The 25,842-nt window shown below is 34.3% G+C and overlaps 1 protein-coding gene across 2 annotated transcripts in view; it reads right to left on the bottom strand.

Moving 5' to 3' along the window:
- Positions 1-1,828: 1,828 nt before the first annotated feature.
- Positions 1,829-25,842, bottom strand: part of LOC106783891 (protein enabled) — a 29,583-nt gene continuing 5,569 nt past the window's right edge. The window contains exons 2-9 of one of the 2 annotated variants that reach the window (XM_014742866.1): positions 10,831-11,152; positions 9,595-9,830; positions 8,885-9,064; positions 5,612-5,673; positions 4,293-5,470; positions 4,016-4,204; positions 3,385-3,637; positions 1,829-3,288 (exon numbers count right to left, since the gene is read on the bottom strand). In XM_014742866.1, the coding sequence (XP_014598352.1) occupies positions 3,260-3,288; positions 3,385-3,637; positions 4,016-4,204; positions 4,293-5,470; positions 5,612-5,673; positions 8,885-9,064; positions 9,595-9,830; positions 10,831-11,152 (2,449 nt within the window). In that variant the 3' untranslated portion in view covers positions 1,829-3,259. The remainder of the gene's footprint in view (positions 3,289-3,384; positions 3,638-4,015; positions 4,205-4,292; positions 5,471-5,611; positions 5,674-8,884; positions 9,065-9,594; positions 9,831-10,830; positions 11,153-25,842) is intronic. The other variant, XM_014742867.1, reaches the window with a different exon arrangement.

The raw sequence follows: 25,842 nt of genomic DNA, 5'->3' as shown, positions 1-25,842 counted from the left end.
TAATAATAATAATAATATTAATAATAATAATACTATTAATAATAATACTAATAATAATAATAATAATAATAATAATAATAATAATAATAATAAAAATTGATATTTTTGGCGCGTTAAACACCGAAGAAAAAAAAACGATAATGCCGTCAACCCCTCCTCCTCCTCTCCCACCCCCTTCTTTCCGTCTCCCTTTCATTTAATAATAATTTTCCACTTTTCCGACGACAGACTAGAAATCGTTTCGGCGTTTTTTCTTTTTTCTTCTTTTTTTTTTTTATCTTCGTCCTCTTCTTCTTCTTCTTCTTCTTCTTCTTCTTTTTCCTCTTCTTCTTCTTCCATTTCTTCTCTTCTTATTTCGGTACATTAGACAAAAATTTCGAATCTTATTAAAGAGATTATTTCTATTACTTACACAATAATACGTACGAGGAGATTACAATTAGGTTTATAATTTATCGGCTTTAAAAAAAAAAAGCCTCTCGAAGGAGAAATCGTTTTACGTATGTATCATATGCGCGAAACTTATTCCTGTCTTCTCGTCAGCCTTTAAAAGGAAACCCCAAGTCTTCGTATCGCGACTTCCGACGGATGTTGGTTTGATGTAATCGATATTAAATCGCGATACGATGGATTATGGATGATGCGTATTCAGACTGTGCTCGTATAAAATGGAATTTCATGGATTTGCCTGCTTGGCAAATGGAATAATATCATGTGTGTGTGTGTGTGTGTGTATATATATATGTGTGTGTGTCTCATTTATATGTTTTTATGTGTGTACGACATACGTATTTATGCATAGAGATATGTACGTATGCATGTATGTATGTATGCGCATACACGATGTACAGAGCGTATGTACGTATGCAGATTTGTATGAATATATGTATATGTAGGTCGCAATCGGATAAAAATTTAGCTCGGTAAAATCTCGAGTGGCCTAAGTCATCGTGCCGCTGTATAAAAAAATTTTTCTTTTTTTCTTTTTTTTCCTTTCTCACGAATGCGGCTATTCCGATGATGACTTACAAAAAAATATATATATATATTTAAAAAAAATATTATCGAGAGAAAAGGTAAAACTGTTCGAACGATCGTGTTAGTGTAATTAGTAGTAATAGTAGTAATAATAGTAGTAGTAATAGTATATGAACGCGCGTGTTTTAAGTGTGTGTACGTGTTCGTTCGTTTAGCGTACATATATATATATACTTTACATAGTTTTTTATACGCGTGTAAAAAGTACGTTATCGTTTTGCGGTATGTTTTTTTTCTTTCTTTTTCTTTTTCTCTTTTCTTTTCCACCACGTGATTTGTTACAATACGAACTTCAACGATGTTCTTTCTCTTCTTTTCTTTTTTGTTCCTTTTTTCTTTTTTTTAATCAAATATCTTACGACGATAATCAACGATGTCGTTATTTTACTGCATCCTCAAGGGCACGTAGTGTAAAATGTAACGTATCGGCATATGTCGAAAAAAAAAAAAAAAAAGAAATTTATGAAAAAACAATTTGTTCGAAAGCCCCGAACGATTCGACTTTTTACTCGTTAGATTATTTCAATAATAATAATAATAATAATAGTAATAATAATAATAATAATAATAATAATAATAATAATAATAATAATAGTAGTAGNATAATAATAATAATAATAATAATAGTAGTAGTAACGTAAGTAAGAATCGTTCTTATTCGTGTTATTTAAAAAGTTTAACACGCACTTTTTTCGCGCGAATATATATTATTATCATCATTATTATTATTATTATTATTATTATTATTATTATTATTATTATTATTATTATTATTATTATTATTATTAATATTATTTATAACGCATTTATTTTATGTATATTTATATTTATATTTATATATATATGCGTGTTGTTCGAACCCAAGACGTAGGAAATATATTGCGAATTTGATTGTCCAAAGTCGTGGCCTGTTTTCTTTATTTTTATTTTTTATTTATTTATTTATTTTTTTTTTTTTTCTTTAAAGCGATGGACTGTGAGAATTAAAAAACGATAATTGTATAAAAAAATATAAAAGTAAAAAAAGGGTTAAAATATGACGAACAAAAGCGAATTTCATTTCGATCTTCTGTTCGCATTTGGAATGTACCGTCGTCCTGACGTAAATAGGATGCGTTACTGCAATTAAGATTCATTCGAAACTTCGGTGAAAATCTATGACGAAACTAACTGATATATCGCTTTCTTTCTCTTTCTCTCTCTCTCTCTTTCTCTCTCTCTCTCTTTTTCGCTTTTTCTCTCTCTCTCACTCTCTCACTTTTTTCGTAATTATGTCAAGGATTGGAAAAAATGTGCCACGACGTTGGTGAATGAATTCTGTACATTTATACCTGTGTATGCGTGTGTGTGTATATTATATAACGAGACCGTTAATTTTTTTTTTTTCTATCTGTCGCCTTAACGTTATTATAAATGTTTTAAAAATCCTACTTGATCATATATCAGATTAAAAAATATATATAGATAATGAACCGCGTCGCGTTGCGTCAATTGAGCTAACTTTCTCATATAATTTCATTACAATAAATATTGTAAAAATTCGTCGATGTTAAAACTCAAATAAAAAATCAACATTTTAAAAAGACGATTCTATTACATAACTCATCGTGATTATGTATAAAAAAAAAAAAAAAAAAAAAAAAAAAAAAAAAAAAAAAAAAAAAAAAAAAAAAAAAATTTTTTTTCTATAAAAAAAAAAAAAATGATTAAATATTAGATAGCATCAATATGATGTGCGTGAATATTAGATTTAAACTTAATGACATCGGTGTATCGCCTTCATGTGCGTATAGTGAATCCTAAATTGAAATTCTAATCATCACGATTTGTGCGGCTCAATTGATCCAACGGCAATTGACGATTATTGTTTGTTGTAATAGGTAACAAAGGGAGTACGATCATCACTTAAGATACCTAAGCTAGGATAACGTACTTACACACAAATGATCGATATACATGGTATAACTACACTGCGTTCTCGCAAATATGTAATAAAAACTTGTATGTGTGCATGTATATGTGAGATGTGTGTGTATGCGTGTGTGTTAATGTAGTCGATAATGCTTCGATCGAGCTATCTAATCAAATCTTTCGTTTTTCTCTCCCTCTTCATCTTTTGACCACCCTCCTCCCTTTCTCTTCCTTTCTCCTATACTTCAAATATCTCTCCTTTTCGTGTCTTCGCATCCATTTTTGTCATGCGGATTAATTTGTTCGTCTTTTACCTTCTACTCAGTTCTGTTCTTACCGCTGTGAAAATAAAAAAGAAAAAAAATAAAGTAACAAGAGTTAATATTTTGATCATTGCATAAAACAATTAGATTGTATTTAATCACTTAATCTTACCATCGATTATTTCTTGCTTCATCTTTTGAAACTCCTTGCGCATATCTTTAATTATCTCAGCTTTAAACGCCTCCATCTCTTGTGCCGTCAACGAGGAGCCATCGTTAACGCCATTGACTTTGAGAAGCGTATCTTCGGAAGCGGAACCAAACCTTTTTCTAACCGACTTTGGCGATTCGGCTCCATTGGAAAATTTGTTGTTTGACGAACTGCTTTTATCCCATGACTTCTTGTCCGGTGAACTTTCAGGTTCCTAAAATAACCGACAACACCCGCCGTTTGTAAAAAGTCACACATTTTATAGCCAGTTTTATTGTCAAAAAGAAAATTTATCCCCATTTGGATCTTTTACGACGACCTTTTCCACTTATCGCTGCGAGCAGATTAATTTCACGCATGTTTTGCGAGCAGTCTTGTACAAACGTTTCTTTGACATCGGTAACGCGCTTGGTTGTTCGTAATTTTAATTTTAAGATTCAAATTTAAAAACAAATTTTATAATTGTGTAAAATGTAGAGTAGTGATACGGCCCAATCGTCTGTTGAACGTGTTGAATTTATGAAGTCATTAATACATGCGGTAACTCAAATGCAAATGGGGCTTTAAAAAGGGTGGTCTCATTTAAACGAACCGGTGGTTGTTCCGGTTGCTTCTTCTCAACGGCAGCGCGTCTACGTGCCAGCGTTTTCGCCATCTCGTCCATCATAGAAGCCATACCGCCACCTCCGCCTCTTCCCAACGTTCCGTAATTGCCACCGCCTCCTCCGCTTCCGCTACTGCTGGTACTCGAGCCGCTATTTTCCACAGGCTGCGTCTGTTGCTGATGATAAGAAATAAACGTTGTTGTTCGATATCATTCGATACGCGGATGATAGTTTAGATTTCTCATCGTTAACCGACATACCAACCTGTTTTTTCTTAAGCCTGGCTGCTTGCAGGGCCGCAGCGAGAGAATTGGCATCAGGTTGCGGTGGATCGTTGTTGGTTACGGAGGACGAAGAGGTGCTGGATGATACTACGACGGTGGAAGAAGATGCGGAAATATTGGAGGAATTATTAGTCGAATTAGGCGCGGGTGGGGGCGGGGGTGGAGGCGGAGCAGCGGGACCAGCCGCCAATGGGACCATAGGAGGCGGTGGTGGAGCGTAAGCGGTAGCAGAAACCGCGTGATGTCCTCCGGTAGCATACTGATTCACCGAATTCGCAGGGGTACCATAAGGATTGACGCTGGCAACAGCTGCTTGCACTTGTCCGGTAACGTAAGACGGTGGCTGCGGTTGTTGGGAGACGACACCGTACTGCGACTGGCCTTGTTGCTGAGCTACCACCGCGGCAGCGGCAGCTGCAGCATATTGGCTAGCCGCCGAAGGTGGACCACTGGCGTACTGAACGATCGAACTGTTGCTTCCGTACTGATTGCTAGGGCCGCTACCGCCACCGGCACCGTATTGCGTGGCCTGACCGCCGACCACAGCATACTGATTGGTCTGACTGGTCTGACCAGCTTGACCACCGCTACCGTACACGTTGTTACCTTGTCCGTTGTTACCGTAAAAGCTGTTCTGCCCGGTAGACGCGTACTGATTCGGATTCTGACCTACGACCACAACGGACCCGGTAACATTAGGGTTCGAATACTGATTGTTACCGGGTGCTCCTCCACCATACTGATTGCCCTGACTCTGTGCCGCGTAGATCGATTGCGACTGAGATTGCGTTTGAGAAGATGGCGACTGTGCGTATTGGTTTATCATCATTGGGGGTGGCGGTACGGGTGCATTGAAGTTTATCATAGAAGGCGGACACGGAGGAGCGGGTGGTGCCGTGGGAGGTTGCGGTGGTGGTATTGGTGGTCCACCTCCGCTGGCGGATAAAGGAACTGCCGAAGAAACAAGAGGTCCTTGCATTCCCGGAATTGCAGCCTGTTGTTGCGGTTGCGTCTGTTGAACGGCTTGTTGCTGCTGTTGAGGTTGCGGGGCTGGAGGAGCGGACGACGTTCTGTGATGACCCGACTGTTGCTGTTGTTGTTGCTGTTGTTGTGTCGTTGGCGGACAACTCGGTGAAATTGCACTCGGACTGTTCGTTGCTGCACAATCGTTCACGATTTATTTCTTTTACAAATCGCAATCATAATCATCCTTGCAGATCATACAGGATCCATTCTTACAATGATTATAACTTAAAAGAAAGTTTATATAAATGTCAATAACTCTTTAAAATAAAATACCTTGACTCTGTTGAGACATTCTGCGTTCCTGAATGATCGCCACGTCTTCTCTGGTCATAGTCCTAAATTCAGAACAAAATCGATTATAATACGATCATGGGCATTGTTGCATAAGAAGAATGATGCACGTATGGTTAGTGCAAAGCGTGTTCGATCAGCCAACTAGACTAACAAATAGAAAAATATTATATCTCGAGCGATCAGAGCTATCTAGAGAACAATGGTATCTAAGTTTCGTAATAACCACCCTAGCGATGGCTTATAAACGTATAAGTTTATCGAGAAACAAATATATCTCTCTACACGTATACACTTTAAACATGTACAAACACACACAGATAATGAAAAAATAAAATGATAATATTCAGAGAGTCGTATAATCTCTAGAAACGATATTTGTTCTAGATTAAGTTTAAGACTACTACCGCTAAGGTGGCTAAACATTAAATATATCACGTGGTTACAAACCCGTAAGGAGACACATTTTTGGAAAATGTCAACTCTAAACGTCTAAAACTTATCGATACTCGTATTATTATTTACATAGATTATCTCTATTGCTATTATTTTATGCGTTTCATCTAACAAGAAAACCAGAGAACTCGTCGGGAAACGAGAGTATGTATGTGTGTATGTGTGTGTGCGCGTATATGTCGGAGGGTGTGGGCGGGGGGGGGGGAAAAGCTATAATGGATAAAGGTATAGAAAGAGAAGGTGGAGAGAACGAGTAAACACAGCTGAGTACCCGAGTACCGTTTCTAATCTTGTCCCGTCGTCGTTGTGTCGTTGTAGTTGTAGTCATCGTCATCGTCATCGTCATCGTTATCGTCATCGTCGTTGTCGTTGTCGTTGTCGTTGTCGTTGTCGTTGTCGTTGTCGTTGTCGTTGTCGTTGTCGTTGTTGTCGTCGTTGTTGTCGTGTCGACTGCATCTGTGTAAACCCAGCACACAACAACAACACACACATGAGATATCCCCAACACGGTTTTATTCGATGAATTTATGAAACATTTTCATCCACCCGTCGAACGAGCCCATTTTCCTCTCCTGTTTCTCGTGTCGTCTCACTTTCTTTTTTTCTCAAATAAGTTAAAAGGGATAAAATAGTGTTTAAAATAAAAAAATAAAAGGAGAAGTAAAAAAAGAAAAAAAGAAATTAGAATCAACCGCGAACGCGAAAAGACGGTCTGGTCTCTCTTCTTTACCCCCGTTTGAGTTTTTAATACGATGAATATTTGTGTCGTATTTTTTTTTCTCATCCTTTTTTTTTTTTTTTTTTTTTTTTTTTTTGTTTATATATATATATATATATATATATATATATATATAACGAGAAAGAGAGGGAGAGAAAGAGAGAGTGCGTTCGTTCAACCGAAAAAAACATTTCTCGGAATGGATGGTTTCAATATAGAGATACTGGGCGAGGTGGTGAATGGCGAGAGACAAGTAGAAAAACGAATTGCCGCAGAGGTAGCTTCTCGAATGGTTCGTTCGCATTAACGAACGATGACTACTATTTTCAATGGAACTTCGTGCGAACACATTCACAATCGCTGACAACGTTGCTTGATATATTACACGAAAATGCAATATCTCCAATAGGAATTATTAATTTTCTCTCTTTCTCTCTTTCTCTCTCTCTCTCTCTCTCTCTCTCTCTTTATCGCTCAGGGTTTTTTATTTTTTGCTTTTTGCTCTTTTTTTTCTTTTTTTTTTTTTTTTCCTTCTTTTCCTCTCTGTTATTTTATTTTATTTTATTTTATGTGATTTGATTTGATTTTGTACAAGCACACGCGTAGGTAGTATACGAAGAAACGTAACGCGAAAAATCAAACCGAGCATAGGATGGATACTCTCGCCGCGTTTAGCGATTCTAAGTTATTTTCGTCGTGACGGTCGCGACCATCGCGCCCATAACTCGAAACTTTATTTTCAACGTCTTCTGGAATAAGACTGTGTTCCTTCCTTTCATTCCTTTTATTCACATTCGTATATTTATACGAGTAATATTTACGTTAATCAAAATATATACACAGTGAAAGTGGAAAAAAAAAATATTAATAAAGAAAATAAAAAGCGTTAAAAAAAAAAATTCTAAGAAAAAATGTTTCTATCCAATCAGAATAATGCAGAAGCTATCATTGCATCGTGTAATTATAAATGTGATTATTCGTGATCTAATGGGATTAAATGAATGATCGTTAAAAAGTGGAGAATGATATTTTCAATTAATTGTAAGTGTATGTAGAAAAATATCTATAAATGATATCGCATGAAATATTGTGTCAAATTATTACGAATTTAAATATTAACTTTGCAAAACATTCGAAAAGACGTATGGTGAGTTACGAAAGTATTTGAGCATGCCATGAAATACTTTATTAATTATAATAAGTATATTGTATTATACAACACTTATATACCGAAATATTATTATCATTGGATAGGGAGGTATGACTTTATAAATTATATAAATAAAATTTCAAAGCAAATCGAAATATATATACAATAGTTATGATTTATTTCTTACAAACGTAAAGATTACTAAAGTCACAAAAATATTTAAACAGATAACTTTTAGATCTTTAATATTTAATAGGGGACCACCTTTTTGGCACGAATAAAATCTTGTAAACGATTATGCATACTCTTTACTAATTTTTCTATAACACTTGGTAATATGGAACTTCATACTTCGAATATCATAACTATCATCATCTAATCATAACTATTCTATAGAATATATTTCGATTTTTGCTTGAAACTTTATCTATATAATCTAGATAGTTATAACTCCATCCAATGTTAATAATATGTCGGAATATATTTAATATAATTAATAAAATAATTCATGGGGTAAGTGTTGAAATACTTTCGCGAGTCACTGTACCTATATTTAAGCCTTTCGTTATTGGTGACCTATATACGTTCATGTTGAGTTCGATCCATTTAAAAAATCGTATACCATGCAACGATACATATTTATTTAACACGAAATTTATTCGAATATTTATTACAAAAATTATATTTACACGAGTTTATTCGAATATTTATTAAAAAAAATTATATTTATACGAATTTTTAATCGAATTTATTTAAAAAAAAAAAAAAAAAGAAAAAAAAGAGTAATTGTCGAAAAAAAAAATTGACACAAAATTTCTAAACGATCACAAAAATAAGAATATAATCCGGAATAAAGTTTTAAGTGACGAATATTGTTACATGAATGATGATATTATTATATCGTCTCTTATAAAGGAAGGCCCAAAATCACCTCGTGAGTCCCTCGGCCGGTGAGCCACGCGAACAGCCCACCTGAATGACGGTGGTGACGGCGCTACTAACGGATGGATGATGACTGGGGGTTGGTGTCGGGGGCCCCACGGAGATACCCGTTTGACCCCCGGCAGGAAGATGGCCCAAAGACAAGGAGACTCGCGCGCTATGACCTTGACTGGAACCACGCAACTATGACGACAAAGGCTCTCTAACCCAAATCGGGTTGCTGATTGAACGTCTACGCGTTTATTCCGAGTTTTATATATTACGAAATTATTTAACGTGTTTTGATAAAATGAAAAAAAAAAAAAAAACACAAAAAAAGATTAAACACGTATGCGTTCTTACAGCAGAGCCTCAAATCTTTGTAACCGTAGTAGTAGTAATCATCCAGCTGATGTTAAATGAACGAGCTCATAATCGATACGTTTTAAGTGCGAATAAATCAGACTGTTTCTTGCTTGGTTAAAATGATATCTTATGAATTTTAATGTTCAAGAGAATAAATAAAGTTCGTTAAAGCAAAACAACAGTGTGATAAATCGACATTGATGACAAATTATGAATATTTCGTAGCTCGTTCGATGATTTTAATTTTGTGAAACGCTATTAACGCTCTACGCTACTCTTTTTAGCCTGATCATCAGTAAAATGATAAAGAAACAAAGAAAAAATCTCACGAAGGAATAAAAAATGATCACCGACCTGTATCCCATGTCCTCTTCGTATTGAGCGTTCGCCAATTGTTGTTGTTGCGGCTGTTGTTGTTGCTGCGGTTGTTGTTGCTGTTGTTGTTGTTGTTGTTGCTGTTGTTGTTGTTGTTGCTGCTGCTGCTGTTGGAGTTGTTGCTGCTGCTGCTGCTGATAAACAGGTTGCTGCTGAGTCGTCGGTGCGACTGCCGGACCCAGACTTCTTGATATGTTGCTTCCGTTGCTTAGCACCTACGCAACAACGGACCCGAACAATTGAATCGAATTGAATTGAATTATACTTTGTTAAATGTCCTGGGACTGCGGCAACGAGAGGAGGGTAAGCGTAAATGTAGGGAAAAAAACGTTTACTCTCGCACCTACATTCATTTTGAAGAACATTATCAAATAGGACGTCGTCGTTAAATAACAAAAAAAAAAAGAAAAAAAAATAAACGTTCGTTAATTTATCTAACGATTTACCAAAGTTACGTGTAATAATGTCCGCAATAATTTGATTACTAAATAATACGCACAATAAAAATAAAAAGAAAAATAATTGATCAGACTTATTTGGAAATGTTCCAACCTTGTCTTGTCCATGTTCCGTGATACTACTATTGTTAAAACGTAAGAAAAAGTTTCCAGATAATTAACGAAGATACACTCGTTTAAAAGAATCATCGTAAAACGGTCTGTGCGAGGATACGATCGATTCTAACTAAGGTCATGTGACTCTAATTGCAATTGCTAGGAAATTAATTATTCTCCCCACCCTATCCTCCCACTGCCGGCTATTTCTATCGCGATACTAAACTAACGATCGTATAACAAAGCGGTGCCTTTAGCCATTTGCCGAAAAAAGTAATGCAAGACCTTGTTTGGAGGAGGAGGATGGTGACCGAAATTAATTTAATAGACCACCCCCTTTTCGTCTGAATAATCACACGATAACGGTCAGCTAATAGTCGTCGTCCTGTCTCAATACACACATAGAATAACCATATAACAAGTGTAATCGTGAAAGAGGAGGAGGGTCTGTGAGAGATAAAAATTAGAGATAGAAAATTGTCATAGATTTTTCTCGAATTTGTATACCTTCGAAGATGTTTTTCTTTCATACAATTGCGTAAAACTAACTGACGTACAACGTTTACAGTAAGACACTCACTATCGTATAACTTTGTAATGAAAAATCTAATTTTGTACGAGAAAAATATAATTGACTTTTTAATAAACAAAATAAACTTACGTCAAGGGCTTGAAGCATAGCACTCGCAAAAGCATCAGCATCGTCCTTACTAGAAAAATTCAGTCCGTAAACTTGCTTGTTGTCTCTCCATTGATGGAACGTGACCGTGGCTTGATTATATTTCAGTCCTTTAAGGATGGCGCAATTAATAACGATCTCGTGATCCTGTAACTTTCTTCCAACGACGCGGAAGGTGTTGTTCACCTGATGGTGATATAGCTGGACCTTGGAAAGTCCTGCCGAGGTACCACTCGGTATCCATTTTTTGTTCACGTCGTCGTAGACCATAACCGCCGCCCGAGCGGATGATATGCTCACTTCACTAAAAAAAAAAAAAAACAAGAAAATAACGAAGGTTGTTCTTTTAATTTATGACGAGAAATTATTCAACAGTTTTGGGGGGATCTAAAAGTTGAAAGATAAAAAAGAAAAAAAAAAAAGAAATAGAATATATACGAAACATATTAGTTAAGATAAATCTTTCGCAATTGAGAGATGATGATAGGTAAATACTTTTAATTAGATAATAATTTATCTTTTGCTCGTTAACGATTGAAAGGAAACGTGTAAAGAAAAAAAGTAAAAAAGAAGAAAAAAACTGTCGAACGACCATTGTGCTATAATTTGATAATTCTTCTATAATTAATTAATAACCATCCTCTCTCGTAACGTTTAATCGTGGCATATACCGGCGGCTCAAAGATTTCTAATCGGCAAATGCGATCGCACGCGAGACTATGTTCAACAGTGTGCTGGTGAGGTACAGGGTGAGATAAAAGTTCTTTTTCCAACTTCAAAATGACAGTTTATTACAAACTCTAAGCTTTTATCATGTTTCCACACACGCGTTGCAACGCGACAACTCTTTCATTTTTCTTTAAAACTTGCAATTCATTTTTCGAACAATTTAAAAACGCAAGATGCACGATAAGAAAAATAAAAATAAAAATATTTAACCGTAATGTGTTGTTACACAGGCAATAATCGCATAAAAAGTTAACTATCAGAAAACTTGTATTGTACATTTGTAACCAATAAAATATATCATTGCATGAACAAATGACTTACATAAACGAATCTCTTGGTGGAATGCGACTTTTATTTCACCCTGTACATACACACAAATACTCACACATGTTGATTACTTAAGGTATGTTCTACGCAAGTTCTACACGGTATGCAACTTTATTTTTCTTTAGAACATTACGCGTGAAAGTAGCGTGACTCGATCAGGTAGTTTGAAAAACGACGCTTAAGGTCGACGTAAAAGTGAGAATGCAAAGCTCCATTGACGTATACAAGTATAAGTATTTATATACACGTATAACCAGTAGTCCAAGTCATTCAATTGGTTTGCGTAATCAAAATGGTAAGAAACATTGTCCAGTTGGAAATATCGTTCGTGTATCAAAATCTGTAAAGATAGGAGTAAAAGCATGCGTTATAATCTAAACGTTCGGATTGAACGTTCGTTGAAAATGTTCCTCACGTATCCTACGTAAACGTTTGAATGAAAAATATAAGAGGAGGATCGTTTTGAATGATAATAAAGTTAACAAAAAATCCGGCTTATGAAAAAGAGAAATGGAAAGGGAAAGAGAAAGAGAAAAATAATAAAATGTTTGTAATAAGTTAAAAAACATTTTCTCGATACGATCGCATGTTTTTCCTCGAAAAATAGAAAAAGAAAAAACTTAAGGTTTGCGGGTGTAAATAATACGTGTAGCGTTTGAAATAGAAGTGATGAAAAATCTCTCTCTCTCTCTCTCTCTCTCTCTCTTTCTTTCTTAGCGTTTATGATTACTTTTTCCTGTAAAACATGACGGTTAGATCGTTTTCTCTCCGTTGCACGATGCTGAAGATGACGATGTCAAAGCAATAATCCGCATTTAATCTTTGAAAACACACCTTTCAGAGTAATTAAAAAAAGAGAAACGAAAGAAAGAAGAAAAAGAAAAAATTGGAAAAAGAAGAAATGATAAATAAAAGAAAAGAAAAGGAATGAGAAGAAAAGAAAAGAAAAGAAAAGGTTCGGTTAAGTTTCGCGAGAGATTATTTCCGACGATAAATCCGCAAGGCTTTCGGTTCGCGGAGAGATTGAGAACGCGAACTGTTTCAACAGACTACGTTCATTCGAAACGAAACGAAACGAAACGATGCTGTTGCCTGCTGCTGCTGCTACGGCAACTACTTTTGCTGCTGCTGTTGCTATTGCTATTGCTGGTTGGTAGACGGATATTTTTCTCGCTTCCTTGACTTCACGACGACTAGGAAGAGATCGCCTTTTAAAGAATAAAACAGACCGGGCTATCTACGAAAATGACACGAACCGTATCTTCCACCTCGATCGTCCTACATAAAATGTCTGTCTGTCCTCTCTTGATTTCCTTCTATACAAATCCGTCTACGTATATATATATATATATAAACACGGAAAGAGAAAGCACAAAAGAACGAAAAAAAGAAGAGTGAGAGAGAGAGAGAGAGATATTAATGTGAAGTGGAAGAGGGGAAGAAACTTGATCGAAAATTTCCTCCCACTCCCCAAAAAAAAAGAAAAAGGGGGGAAAAAATAGGAAACAAAAAAAGATCCAAAATGATGGTGTCTCCTCATATACGTATCCATTCCTGTGAAACAGTTTTTCCACCCTCCCCCTTCCACCCATTTTTCCTATTTCTCTCTTTTCCGTATCGGACCCGGCGCCTGTCGAGGATACCCGATGGAAAAAACGGCCAGATAGAGGATGAGAGATAAAAGCCGATATTAGCATGCAACTACCACCACTACTACTACTACACCATCGTCATGTTCGTCCAGTGATATTTCCAGATAGCTAACACTCGTCGATTTCTTCCTTGTTTTATATTTGTGTGTGTGTGTGTGTTGTCGCGTTGTGTGAGACCACATTGCTTGTTTGCTTGCTTGCTTGCTTGCTACTTCAAATCATGGTTTCCTCAATACCGAAAACTACTTTCCATCTTATACACCATATCCACAATCATGTTTCGTTCAGGACGATACACCGTAACAACATCATCGTTTTTCTTTAAGTTTTCCTCGACATGTTACCACCAATCAAACCCCTCGTTACTTTGTCATTAGTCCAGAATAAACTTTCGATTTTCTAAAACGTCCAGACTTCTAACTTTGAGCTATCCATCGAACCGTTACGATTATTTCGCGTTGAAATTTTCAATCTTGGTAATGTCTAATGTCAATTTCACTTCTCTTTGAATTTCTGCTCTCTTGCAATTCTCCCCTCACCGCCCCCTTCTGCCCCTCCCGTTATGTTTCTACTTCTACTACTACTACTACTACTAATCTCCTATTCCGACTCCTTCTCCTTTCTTCCTTCCTTCGTCGTCTAGCCGGTTTCGAGTTCTTTAATATATCATACGATATGTGTAGAACAAGAGAGAACGGTACTTGACAATTTTTAGTTTATAAGTCAAGCTCGAACTCGTGTCGTCTAGTGTCGTTCGTAAGTAGTATAGGTATAATAAACCCTACTATACCATTTCGATTACGTATCGCTGTTACTCGAATAATCGACGGGACTGTCAACGATCAACGTATATTATTATTCTTATCCGCTTCTTCCGCTTGAAATCACAAATGACATTTCAACGTTTGCTTCGAGAGACACGTTCATACGAATGGAGCTTTCCCTCTGCGAGCCCAGTTTTTAGCCCAAATCGATCGAGTTTATTTCGATTTTCGATAAACTCAGAATCGTATGAGTTCTAAGATTTGTAAAATTTGTTCTTTGTTTTTTTGGTTTTTTTTTTTTTTTTTTTTTAATTTTAACCGTCAATGTAAGTTGATCGATGTTATATACTTTTCTTTTTGATATTTTAATTAATTTGTTTTATAAATTGATTTAAAATATATCGATAAATGACAACACAATGTTGTTGATGGTGTGTGTGTGTGTGTGTTTTGGGTAATTAATAATAATTTTCTTTACTTTTTGTATTGAGAGGGTAATTGATTTGGCAAACGAGTGGCTTACATTTTGTCCTATTTTATCTAATCGAATTGAAAGACGAGATTGAAATATTTTCACACGGTTCTAATTTTAATAATTTATATATCTCATTATCTTTATATATATACGAAAAGGAATAATATATTTCAAAATTCAAGTTAATATATATAATTTATTTTAAGGGGTATACCAAAATTTATTATAAAAATTAGTATCACCATTGAAATTATTCAATTAATCTAATTCATTCATTTAATTGTGTATTGTATATTATTAACAATCGATTTTATATTCGTTCTTCGAATGATTTGAATATCAAATTTCAAAGGGAATTAAAATCATCCTACTAGTCTCGTAGTAAACGTCAACAAGCGTAAAATGGGCTTTGATCGTAAAATTTTCTATTTTAATCGTGTAAAACCTATTCGTTAACGTCCATAACCCAGCTTGGCCAATAGAAGATTCAGAGATTTCCCCTCCAGATTGAAAAATGAAAGGAAAGTAAACTTTAACGATGACAAGAAAGAGGATGAGGATTAGGTGGTTTCAAAGCCCTAAGCATGATAAAATTAGCTCATCGATTCGCGGAAGAACTCCTGGATGGTGTTAATACTTTCACCGCGATTGATCGTTAAAACTAGTCTCTGTATGTTAGCAAAACGACAACAGGACGAGTTTGATAGGATGTGGCAGCAAGATACAATCCATTGCCATATCATCCACAACTTCCTTGCTGCTGCTGTTGTTGTTGTTGTTGTAGTTGTTACTATACGTATGCAGATATAAACCGAGCTAAAATTCACGATAACGCGACTTCCCCAACTCTAAAATTTGACCAACGAACGTTTTAAACAAACGATCGAGTATTTGATAAATGACACTTGATAATTTAACGATAACAAAGTCGACTGATTTGTATTCCTGTTTAGAAATAACCAGAATGTTTTATAAATTCAACTACGAATAGAATAAATCATTCGAAAACTTTGTATGTAAAAATGTTTATCAGTGTATTCTTAAATTTCTCGTCAAATGTTCGTAATATTCGTAAAAGTTGAAAATAAAATTTGAAATGGAATCTTAAATCTGATGAGAGAAAAAAAAGAATGTATCTGTAATATATTTGAGGAAAAAAGTAAAATCGATTAAACGTTTAAATTTTATATTTTAAAGATTAAAATATTACCTCTAATAATCGAGAAAAAGTAGATCGAAAGGATTCCTATTGTATCTCGGTTTAACATTTGAACAATGTGTACAATACTTGCAATAAAAATAATAATAACTATAATAATAATAATAATAATAATATTAGGTATGATAGTGGCTTACCATTAGTAATGGTGATAGCAATGGAAAGGGGAAAAGAATGACGTGGTGGAGTGGAACGTAACAATAGGAAAAAGAAAAGCTAAAAAAGAAAAGGATATGCTTATATAGCAGCAGGCAGGTAGCCAGTACATATTTCATTTAAACTCGTTGATATCGTCTACAAGAATAAGTTGGTTGTGTTGCTTTGACCAAATTTACGATGAAATTCTAAAGATAAGATCATAGTGAAGAAAGGGTGATGGTGGTGGTGGTGGTTGGTGATTCGTGGAACAAGCGAATCGATGCACGCTCGTCGCAAGAAAGAAAAATATCGTATGATATAAATCATGAACTTTAGTAGGTCGGACTTCTGCGAAAAATATATATTTAAAAAAAAAAGAAATAATAAAAAAGAGAAAAGAAAGGCTTTGAAATTTTCTCCAAGTCGCTGTTCTTTATTTTTTTTTTATTTTTTTTTTTGGTATAATATAATGATCGATGCATGCATACTTTTCTCGAGATTTCTAAAAACGAAGACACGAAAATTACGATAATGATCGCGTCGATGGTTATTTATTATCAAAAGAAACTTCGCTTAGACTATTATTTGCATGGAAGAAAGCTCTTTCCCATTCAATCGCGAGGATGAATTATCGATTTAACGCTATTTTGAATTCGGGAATTCGCTTCGAGTATGTTCGACGATTTGAATTTCGATTGTTATCGTCGTTGCTGTTGGTAATAAACAGTTTCATAGTTTGCTCGTACTAATCGTTAACGCTCCATGAACTCGTGTAACTTTGTATTAAGTAACATAGTAATAAATTATATATTATCTATTTTTAACTAATTTTCTTCTCTCGATATATGTATGGCGTACGTACATTTGATATTTCATAATCTTTATTTCGTAATCAATCAAATCATTCTTTTTTTATTGTCGATCATCAATTCTCTACCTTGATATATATGGAAAAAGAAAATATTTAATATCTGAACATTGTATTAATTTTTATATATTTCGAGATTAATATTAATTATTAATATTTCAAATGATATAAATTATTTTATGATTAGGAAGAAAAATTCGATCTACAAAAGGATTAAACGTAAAATATATGCAACGAGATATGACTATACATGGATAAATGTAACCATTATAGTATTTCAAAATGTCAAGGTAAAACTTTAACTACACCGATATTTACCAACATACACCATTGAATCGAATGAACGTGCCACTTCAAGTCACATTACGTTAGACACGATTATAATGTCCAATGGAAATAAGAAATATTATTGTAATATTCTAACATATAAGATAACCTGCTGCGTTTAGATTTTACAATATAAAAATGAATAAATATATTCTCGAGAGTGTCGTAAATACTCGTTACAATCATTCCCAACAGATTTATTCGTATTTTCTATTCTATACAAAACGTGCCGCGTAAAGATCAACGTTGTCAAAAAAAAGTCTCCAAATATTTTCCAACTTGTCCAATTTTTGTTTCCATTCTCCACGGGTGGTAATACCACGACTAGTTGAAGAAGCACGTTTTTTTTCTCTCTCTCTCTCTCTCTCTTCGTTCTTTCTATTTTTCCGTCACGACCAACGTGATGTTGTTAACGGCATAAGAAAAAATTCTGCCGGAAAAATATCACAGATTTGCGAGATTTGATGAATCTTTATTATTTGTTTGGTGTTGATTTTGTCCTATCTTTCTTCCGTATCATTCATTCGACCGTTCGCGAATAGGAACGAAATAGTTAAGAAATTCAGGTCATAACAATCATCTCCCCTTGGTTATTACCACGTGCGAGTGTTCTCAGTGTCGGCGAGTGTCGAGAATTAGGACGATTAATTAATTGTTCGAGTATAATAACTCTCGGTAGAAATAGCTTCAGAATAAAATTGAAATATCGAACCTCGGTCGTAATATAACAAAACTGAATTTTTATTTCCATATTAAATCGAGAGAAGAATCCGAGATAGCGATGAAATAAGCAAGCATTTCATACGAATTTATACGATCGATTATCAATAAATTTTCAATTACCGATCGGTGACGTCAATTTCTTCCTCGTTACACACACACACACACTCACACGTGTATAGATTGAACGATAAGATAAAATGACCGGTTAAAAAAAAAAAAAAATCGAGAACATTCATTGATCCCTCGTTCTGCTTCTATTTTCTTCACGCCCACTCATTACCCCGATCAAATAATAATAATCTTATTAGCAAAAGGTCGCTAACCAAAAAATTAATAAAAAAAAAAAAAAGAAAAAAACACCTCGTCTCATTTTAATCGAACTATTTTTGATTTGTCCGGTTATATAAAAAAAAAAGATAATAACTTTAAAAAAAAAGCAGATAAAATAGAACAAACAAATACCGGTTTTCTTTTGTACTCTCTCTCGTTTCCGTCGATGACGTCGATGACATATGTATGTATGTATATATGTATATATGTATGTAATACATTCATAAATACGCGCATAGGTGGTGCATGCACCGGTTCCGCTCTGCAACTCCTACTATTACATCTCGAAACTTTCTCTCTACGAACTTAAAACAATGTAAAATGTTGTCGCATTTAAACAACGCATCGTTTCGTTTTGCAAATGAGCCTTGGTAACTTCTCAACAGTGTTGTCCTCGAATATTAAAGATGAAAGGGATACAAAATTGTATGCAGGAGGAGGGGGAGGGAGAAGGAATCGATTGATATGCAAGTATACTTTCTTTATATCAATTAATTGTTTCTCTCGTCCCCAAAAGTAAAAAAATTATGAATAAATAGGTATCTTAGGGAATTTGGACATTAAAAAGAACTAGAACTTCGTTTTGATTAATTGGATGTTTCGTCCCTTTATTATTGGGACTTATTCAGCAACTTAATCACTAAAGTTCAGCGTCTTTTTTATTTAAGCAGACATACATTTTTGTAATATTCAAAACACTATACATCTAAACTTCGTTAATCCGATATATATTATATCTTTTTCTTGATCGAAAGATTGAGAAAGAGATAGATAGATAAAAGAGAGAAAAATTGAGAAAGAGAGAGAGATAGATAGATAGATAGAGAGGGGTGGGAGTAAAAAGAGACGAGAAGAGGAAACTGCAAATGCATATGCATATTTATTCAACACGAGAGAGGAGTGGAATGAGAAAGTGGGGGAGGAGGAGAGAAAGAGAGAGAGAGAGAGAGAGAGTATGAGGGCTATCGGTGTTAGTCCGGAGAAGCATCGAGTTACTTCCGCGAGATACCAGGTTTTCATGCTTTATGCTCTGAGAGTTACAACATCCTGCAAAGCGTAACAAACATGTGCGCGAGAAGAGAACGTTATTGGGAACACCGCACGACAAATTTATATTGCCTAAGGCCATTTCTTTCCCGGTAGACCGCGCATCCACCACTTTGTGTGTGTCTCTCTTGTATAATAATTTATTAAAGCCTTCTAGGCGCATCTTGTTCGACCTTGCACCGAACAAACATAAATCTCATTCTTTTATCGTTGACGGAACACGATGACGTATAAATGACTACAATGATTTCCTAGAATACATCTCGATTACTTTACAACTATATATTTTTTAACTTTAATTAATAATAAATGTATGTGTGTGTGTGTGTGTGCGTGTGTGAGCCATGAAAGTTTCAATTGAATAAGTACAGATTTTTAAATACAAATTGTAACAATTAATTAAGAATCATTATTTTTTCGATATATAGAATAGATAATTGCTAAAGAAAATCTTATATGGGGGTTTGTTTTAATCCTAAAAAGAAATTATAAGGTTAAAATATTTATCCCGTGTGTCTTAAATAATAAAAAAAAAAAAGAAAAAATTAAAATCTAAAAAATATATCGATGTAAGAGTACGTGACTACGAAGTAACGTGAAAGATTTTTCAGATGAAAAATTCTTAGACGGTGTAAGAGAAACAAGTGAGTGAGAAAGAGAGAGAAACGAGAGAGGAGGGGAGGGAGGTCAACGAGTTCGTTCACACCAACGTGGACTTTAATCTTATGTTAGTCTAGATTTACAAGGCTAAACCTCGACGTTGTAATCTAGCAAAAGATAGTAAAGTCTAGGATATGTCTAGGTAGAAAAGTCCCTGACAGTGGCGTATGTCAGTTTGGGAAAAACAAGACAGGTTAACTTATTCGGTGATCGTTCATTCGTTCGTTTGTTCGTTCGTTGAAAGCTGTTAGTAGAACGGATACCTGTTCTTAAAATGGAGTAAAGGTAGGTAGGTATTGGCTTTGTCTTCAAAGACAACCGATACAATCACCGAAAGCGGCATATGGTAGCTGAGCAGCAATATTAATTGGACAGGTAAGTCAAGACCTGACATTCGAGTAGTTCTTCCTTCATCAATACAATGTTATGTGTTTGTCTATACAAGGTGTTTCGATTAAAAACAAGATCACTTAAATGTCTATCCATTGTCTATGGTAATAATTCGATTAAAATGTTAGGTGTATTGATTTTGTAATGTATTTTTATAATTTTAATATAAAATTGTGAATAGAAATAATAATTAAAAAAAAAGGTCATTATATTTAATCAATGATATGTTATAAGTGTCATTTGAAATGTGTTTGATCATCATTGTTGAAATATATATATATAATTGAAAGATTTTGAAAAATCAATATTTAACATGACGATCATTTTTCGTTACTTGTAATCCATTAAAAAAAACTATCCGACAATCAGATATGATATTTAAAATAAAAATACCTGAAAATTGAATATAGTCGACAACAAAATATCTGATACGAATTGTGTTTAATGTCCTTCATTGTCTCGTTTTAATATTATTGATTTTAAAATTTGACAGTAGACTTTTTCGAACACCTTATATACACTTTTCCCCTTGGTTCCTAAACCACCCACATATCTCTTTACCCCCTTTGAACGCACAATGTATCATCTTTTCACGAAGGGACCATGAACTAGTCTCGCGTATCACCCGGCTTCGAAATAAAAGTACGAACCTCCGAAAAACACGAGGGATGAACAAACGTACAGGGTGGCATCTTCTTCTTCTTCTACTATTACTACTACTACTACTTCGTTCTTTGTGTACAAAACACAACTTGAACGTGGATAGTGTTAACTATGTAAGCTGATCTCCTGAAAGAATTTTTTTTTAAATCGACCAAATTTCAAAACAGGTTTGGCTGTCATGTGTGTCATCTGTCACCGACATTTGTTTTTTTAATGTGTTATTTTTACCAACGTCCGAGCGTTGCAATATGTGTAAAAATAATTGCATGGCAGTCAACGTGTCACAATGCAATATTCAAAGAGATATTTTTCTTAGTTCAAGATCGTAATAGTAGAAGAAGAATAAGTGTAGGAGGCTCTATCAATTCTAACTATAACACTGATGACGTCTTCAGTCTCTGTATGATCTCTTTCGTCAAATGATGAGAGAAAGAAAGAAAGAAAGATAGAGGAAGAGAAAGAGAAAGAGAGAGAGAGAGAGAGAGATTATACTTGTCAATGTATACTCATCTAATATTTCCATTGGACAATCACCTTAGGCTTTAACATCTTCAACATTAAACTTACCGTAATTTATGTTTATCCATTTGTAACATCATAACCGGTCTTTAACGAATGTTACATTTTTATTAATTTAATCCAAGTAAAAAACAATTGGATATTGGCCTTAATATTAAAAATTGAAATAATTTTTAGATGATAATAAAATATTTACAATTTTAAAACAATCGTTAAATAACATGAAACAAAGCAGATATATCACATTCAGGATCATAATTAAAGAATGAAAAAATCGATTACATTTGATTGATCTGTTTGATGTTAAAATCATCGGCGAATTTGACGAGTAAATACATCGACGTTTTATCCCGAAGCCAGGAAAGTTCGACAAAAGCAGAAAAGCTCCTCCCGTTTCGGTTTCCACTAACCTCGTTTTCTCAAACTCTCTCCTTCAACTCCCTGTCGATCGGATGTCACGAAAATATACGGAAACTAAATTCGAAATCTTGACAGGAGCATTCGACGGCTATGAAATGTATACCCTGGTTATTTTGATCAAGAAAATAAATCGATGTTTTTCAAGTATCGTTTTAAAATCACGTATTATTATGTAATCAATTTTATTTGCTTAAAAAAAAAAGATTAGACTGCATATTGTTGTTACGTGTACGCAGCCTTGTTTTACCGCACAATATCGAAAAGTCAACAAATTGTGAGCAGCACGATTGCAAAGAATCTCGATTCTCGTACAACATCGAACATTATTTACCCATTTTCTGCAGATATTTATTATTATGTATTATTATTCTACCACAATTATTTAGAAATATTAATTATATTAATACAAGCTTTTGATAAAAATAAAATACGAAAATAATAGTCCTGCATTGGGTTATATAAAAAATATAAAAAGAAATATTTGTGATAAGCAGATAAAATAATATCTTGAAATTATTCGTATGTTTTCTTTTCCTTTCTTTCTTTTTTTCTTCTTCTTCTTTGGTTTCCCTCTTTTTTTTCCATCTTCCTCTCTATCTCTATCTTTTCAAGGTAGACCGCAATTATTGCTAACTAACTCAAAAGCGACCCCGTTTGTGCCTTTTGGCACGTACCTCTTAATTAAACTCATGAGCGAGCAGGAGACTCTGGCAATGTGGAGAAGAAAAAAGAAACAGCTTTAGACAAGTGGAACGATTCGTAACAAAGGCATATATAAGGCAATGAGAGAAGAACGTCAACGAATCTCGTTTCAAAGTAAATAGGTTACTTCGAGAGTGAACAATAACGATGAGTAAATGAGGAGCCAAGCAAGCAAGCAAGCAAGCAAGCAAGGAAGGAAGGAAGGAAGGAAGAATAGAAGGAAAAGATTTTTTTTGGCAAGAGTAACGATTTGTGTATAAGCGTAAAATAGAGAAAAAGAGAGAGAGAGAGAAATAGTTCAATCTTGAATTCAATGACAAAAGCATCTTTGTTAAAAACTTCGACGATCCCTAACGAGAAAAAGAAAGGGAAAGGAGTTTCGTTAAAATGCAACATGATAATGACACGACACTCTTCTTCTCCTTTTTTTTATTATTCTGCTTCGATCGGCATCACCGTCCTGTTACAACGCTTTGCGCATCATTAACATGCGCAATCCCATTAGCATTGGAATCTTCAGTGGTTACTATCCGTGTGCCACAATTGGAACAATGATTATGCCTCGACCATTCCTTTGAAATTCAACCGGGACTGAGCTTTCGTTTTTTATAAGCTTCAACTCTACGATTAAACGAAGACAATGGTACGTACAGTCAAATTTGACGTTAAATTAAAATAGTCGTGAAGATTTATCGATTTCATATTAATACATTGTAATCTATTTGTCCAACGTGTTGTCTGAAATTTGCAAATTTTTAAACGCAACGAAACAAGCTTAATAGAATGCATATAGAATCACTTTTTCTCTCACTTGAATTCTTATTTATAAATTTATAAATAATTACTATACATATGTATATATTTATTGGCAATACCCGCGTATAAGAAAATAACGAAACGAAAGGTTTTGCTATATACGAGAATTCTCGTGACCCGTACACGCAATGTATTTAAAATAGTTACGTTTTATGAAAAAATAACTTTTTTAATAAGTACACGTAACTATGAGGAAAAGTTACACAAATATTTCATGAAAATATTATAAATTGAAAAAAATGTTATAAAAGGAATTGAACCTTACGTATATATCGAATATTCTTGTAGGTATTCGCAAAATTATTCGATTAATATCTCGAACTATAAAAACATTATCAGAAATTCATTTCCCACGGTTGGTCTCTGGTGCTTCGATCGTCGCGAGAGGATGCTTCTTCGAATTATTTCGCTAAGAGACGAAGGAACCTGACGATGCAAATAACTGCGGTACGTTGACCCTCCTATACACGTTCGGAAGTGAGTTTGAATTTCTCGGTAAATTTGTTCTCCGCAATTTTTTTCTCCCTCCCCCCTCTAACGTTTTTCATACTTCACTTTATTTATTTTTTTGATTTAGAATATGAAGGACAACGCAGCAAGGAGCGTACGTAAAACGCATTGATTCGTTCCTTTATTAACGTCGTTAGTCGTCATCGTGCGGTCAACTCTTTTCTCAACCGGTCTGCAAGCCTTTTGTTTCTTGCTACCGCATACTGCTGAGCACTTTACCGAAACCAGTCGTACGTATATATGCATGAACTTTATAGCATGAACTCTCACGTTTAACGGACCGACAATAAGAAGAATTTAAGACCAGCTCCAAGTATTATCGTAGTAAGAAAAAATCTCATTCAAATCTTTTTACAAAAAAGAAAAAAAAGGAAAAAGTAAAATAAAAAATAAATTAAGATGACGATGAAGAAAAAAAGTAATGCGTTTTTAACGTAACCCCTTAAAATTTATCGATCATCGAACAAACTATTTTTTTTTCTTTTTCTTTTTCTTTTACTTTCCACATAAATTCTCGCGTTTTACGGAACGACAATAAAAAATTCGCCCGCTAGTTCCGAGTATAATCGTAAAAGATCTTTCATTCAGATAGTGTTAAAAAAAAAAAAGGAAATGATATAATAAAATATAACCAAAATGAATGTGTGCCAGTGCGACCCTTGAAATTTATCGATCATCGAGGAAAATCTCTTTTTTCTTTTTTCTCTTTCACCGTAATATTTCAACGGATCGAAAATTAAAATTTGCAGCAGTTCTAAATATGATTTTGAAAAAGAGATATCTACTAAAAAATCTTTTATAATATATATAAAAATAGATGGACACACAGTAGAACCCATAAAATGTATTGATTATTGAAAAAACTCCCCCTCTTTTTCTCTCTGGATGAATTCTTGTGTCTAACGGACCGACGATAAGAATTTGCCCGAACTCCATAATACAATTGTACGCGAATAAATTTCATTGCAACTGTTCAAGGTAATCAAATAAAATCAAATAAAAAATAAAGATAGAAACAAAAATAATGCTTGCACCAGAACGCATCAAATTTATCGATCATCGAAGAAGCTTTCTCTCTTTCAGAAGACCAAGCGAAAGTAGTAACAGTAATAGTAATAGTAATAGTAGTAGTAGTAGTAGTTCTATAGAAGAAGTTTGGTGGACTTAAAAGCGTGCTCTTTCTTTCTTTCTTTCGTTCTTTCTTTCTTTCTTTTTCTCATTCATTCTTTCATTCTACTTGTCCGGTAGTTCGTAAGGCGATTATACGAAAGGAAATCGGATTTTATGGATAATTCTTGTTTCCTGCCGGTCATAAAACTCGCAAAGCGTTTTCGAGCCGAGGAACAGAACGGAAGAAAAAGAACGAGTTTTAGTAGAAGAAGACGAAGAAGAAGAAGAAGAAGAAGGAAAAATAGATGCAAAAAAGAAATACAACAGAAAGACAGATGAACGGGTAAAAAGTCAAAGGATGAATACGTTCAAAGTCAGCGAGGGAAAAAATTTCGAAAAAAAAAAAAACGACATGTAGAACGTGAATGCATGCCTAAAATTATAACGGTGACGTAAGTCTAAAAATGACCAAAAAAATTAATCAATTACAAATTATATATAATGTAAATAATTTGAATGATTGGAAACAAATACTAAAATCAATTTTTAAGACATTGTAAAAAACTTTGTAAGTTGTGCAATAAAAACCTGATTATATATATATA

The sequence above is a fragment of the Polistes canadensis genome, unplaced genomic scaffold, assembly GCF_001313835.1.
Source record: "Polistes canadensis isolate GaletaPanama2010 unplaced genomic scaffold, ASM131383v1 scaffold_27, whole genome shotgun sequence".
NCBI classification, from domain to species: domain Eukaryota; kingdom Metazoa; phylum Arthropoda; class Insecta; order Hymenoptera; family Vespidae; genus Polistes; species Polistes canadensis.
This window is presented reverse-complemented; position numbering and strand designations above follow the sequence as displayed.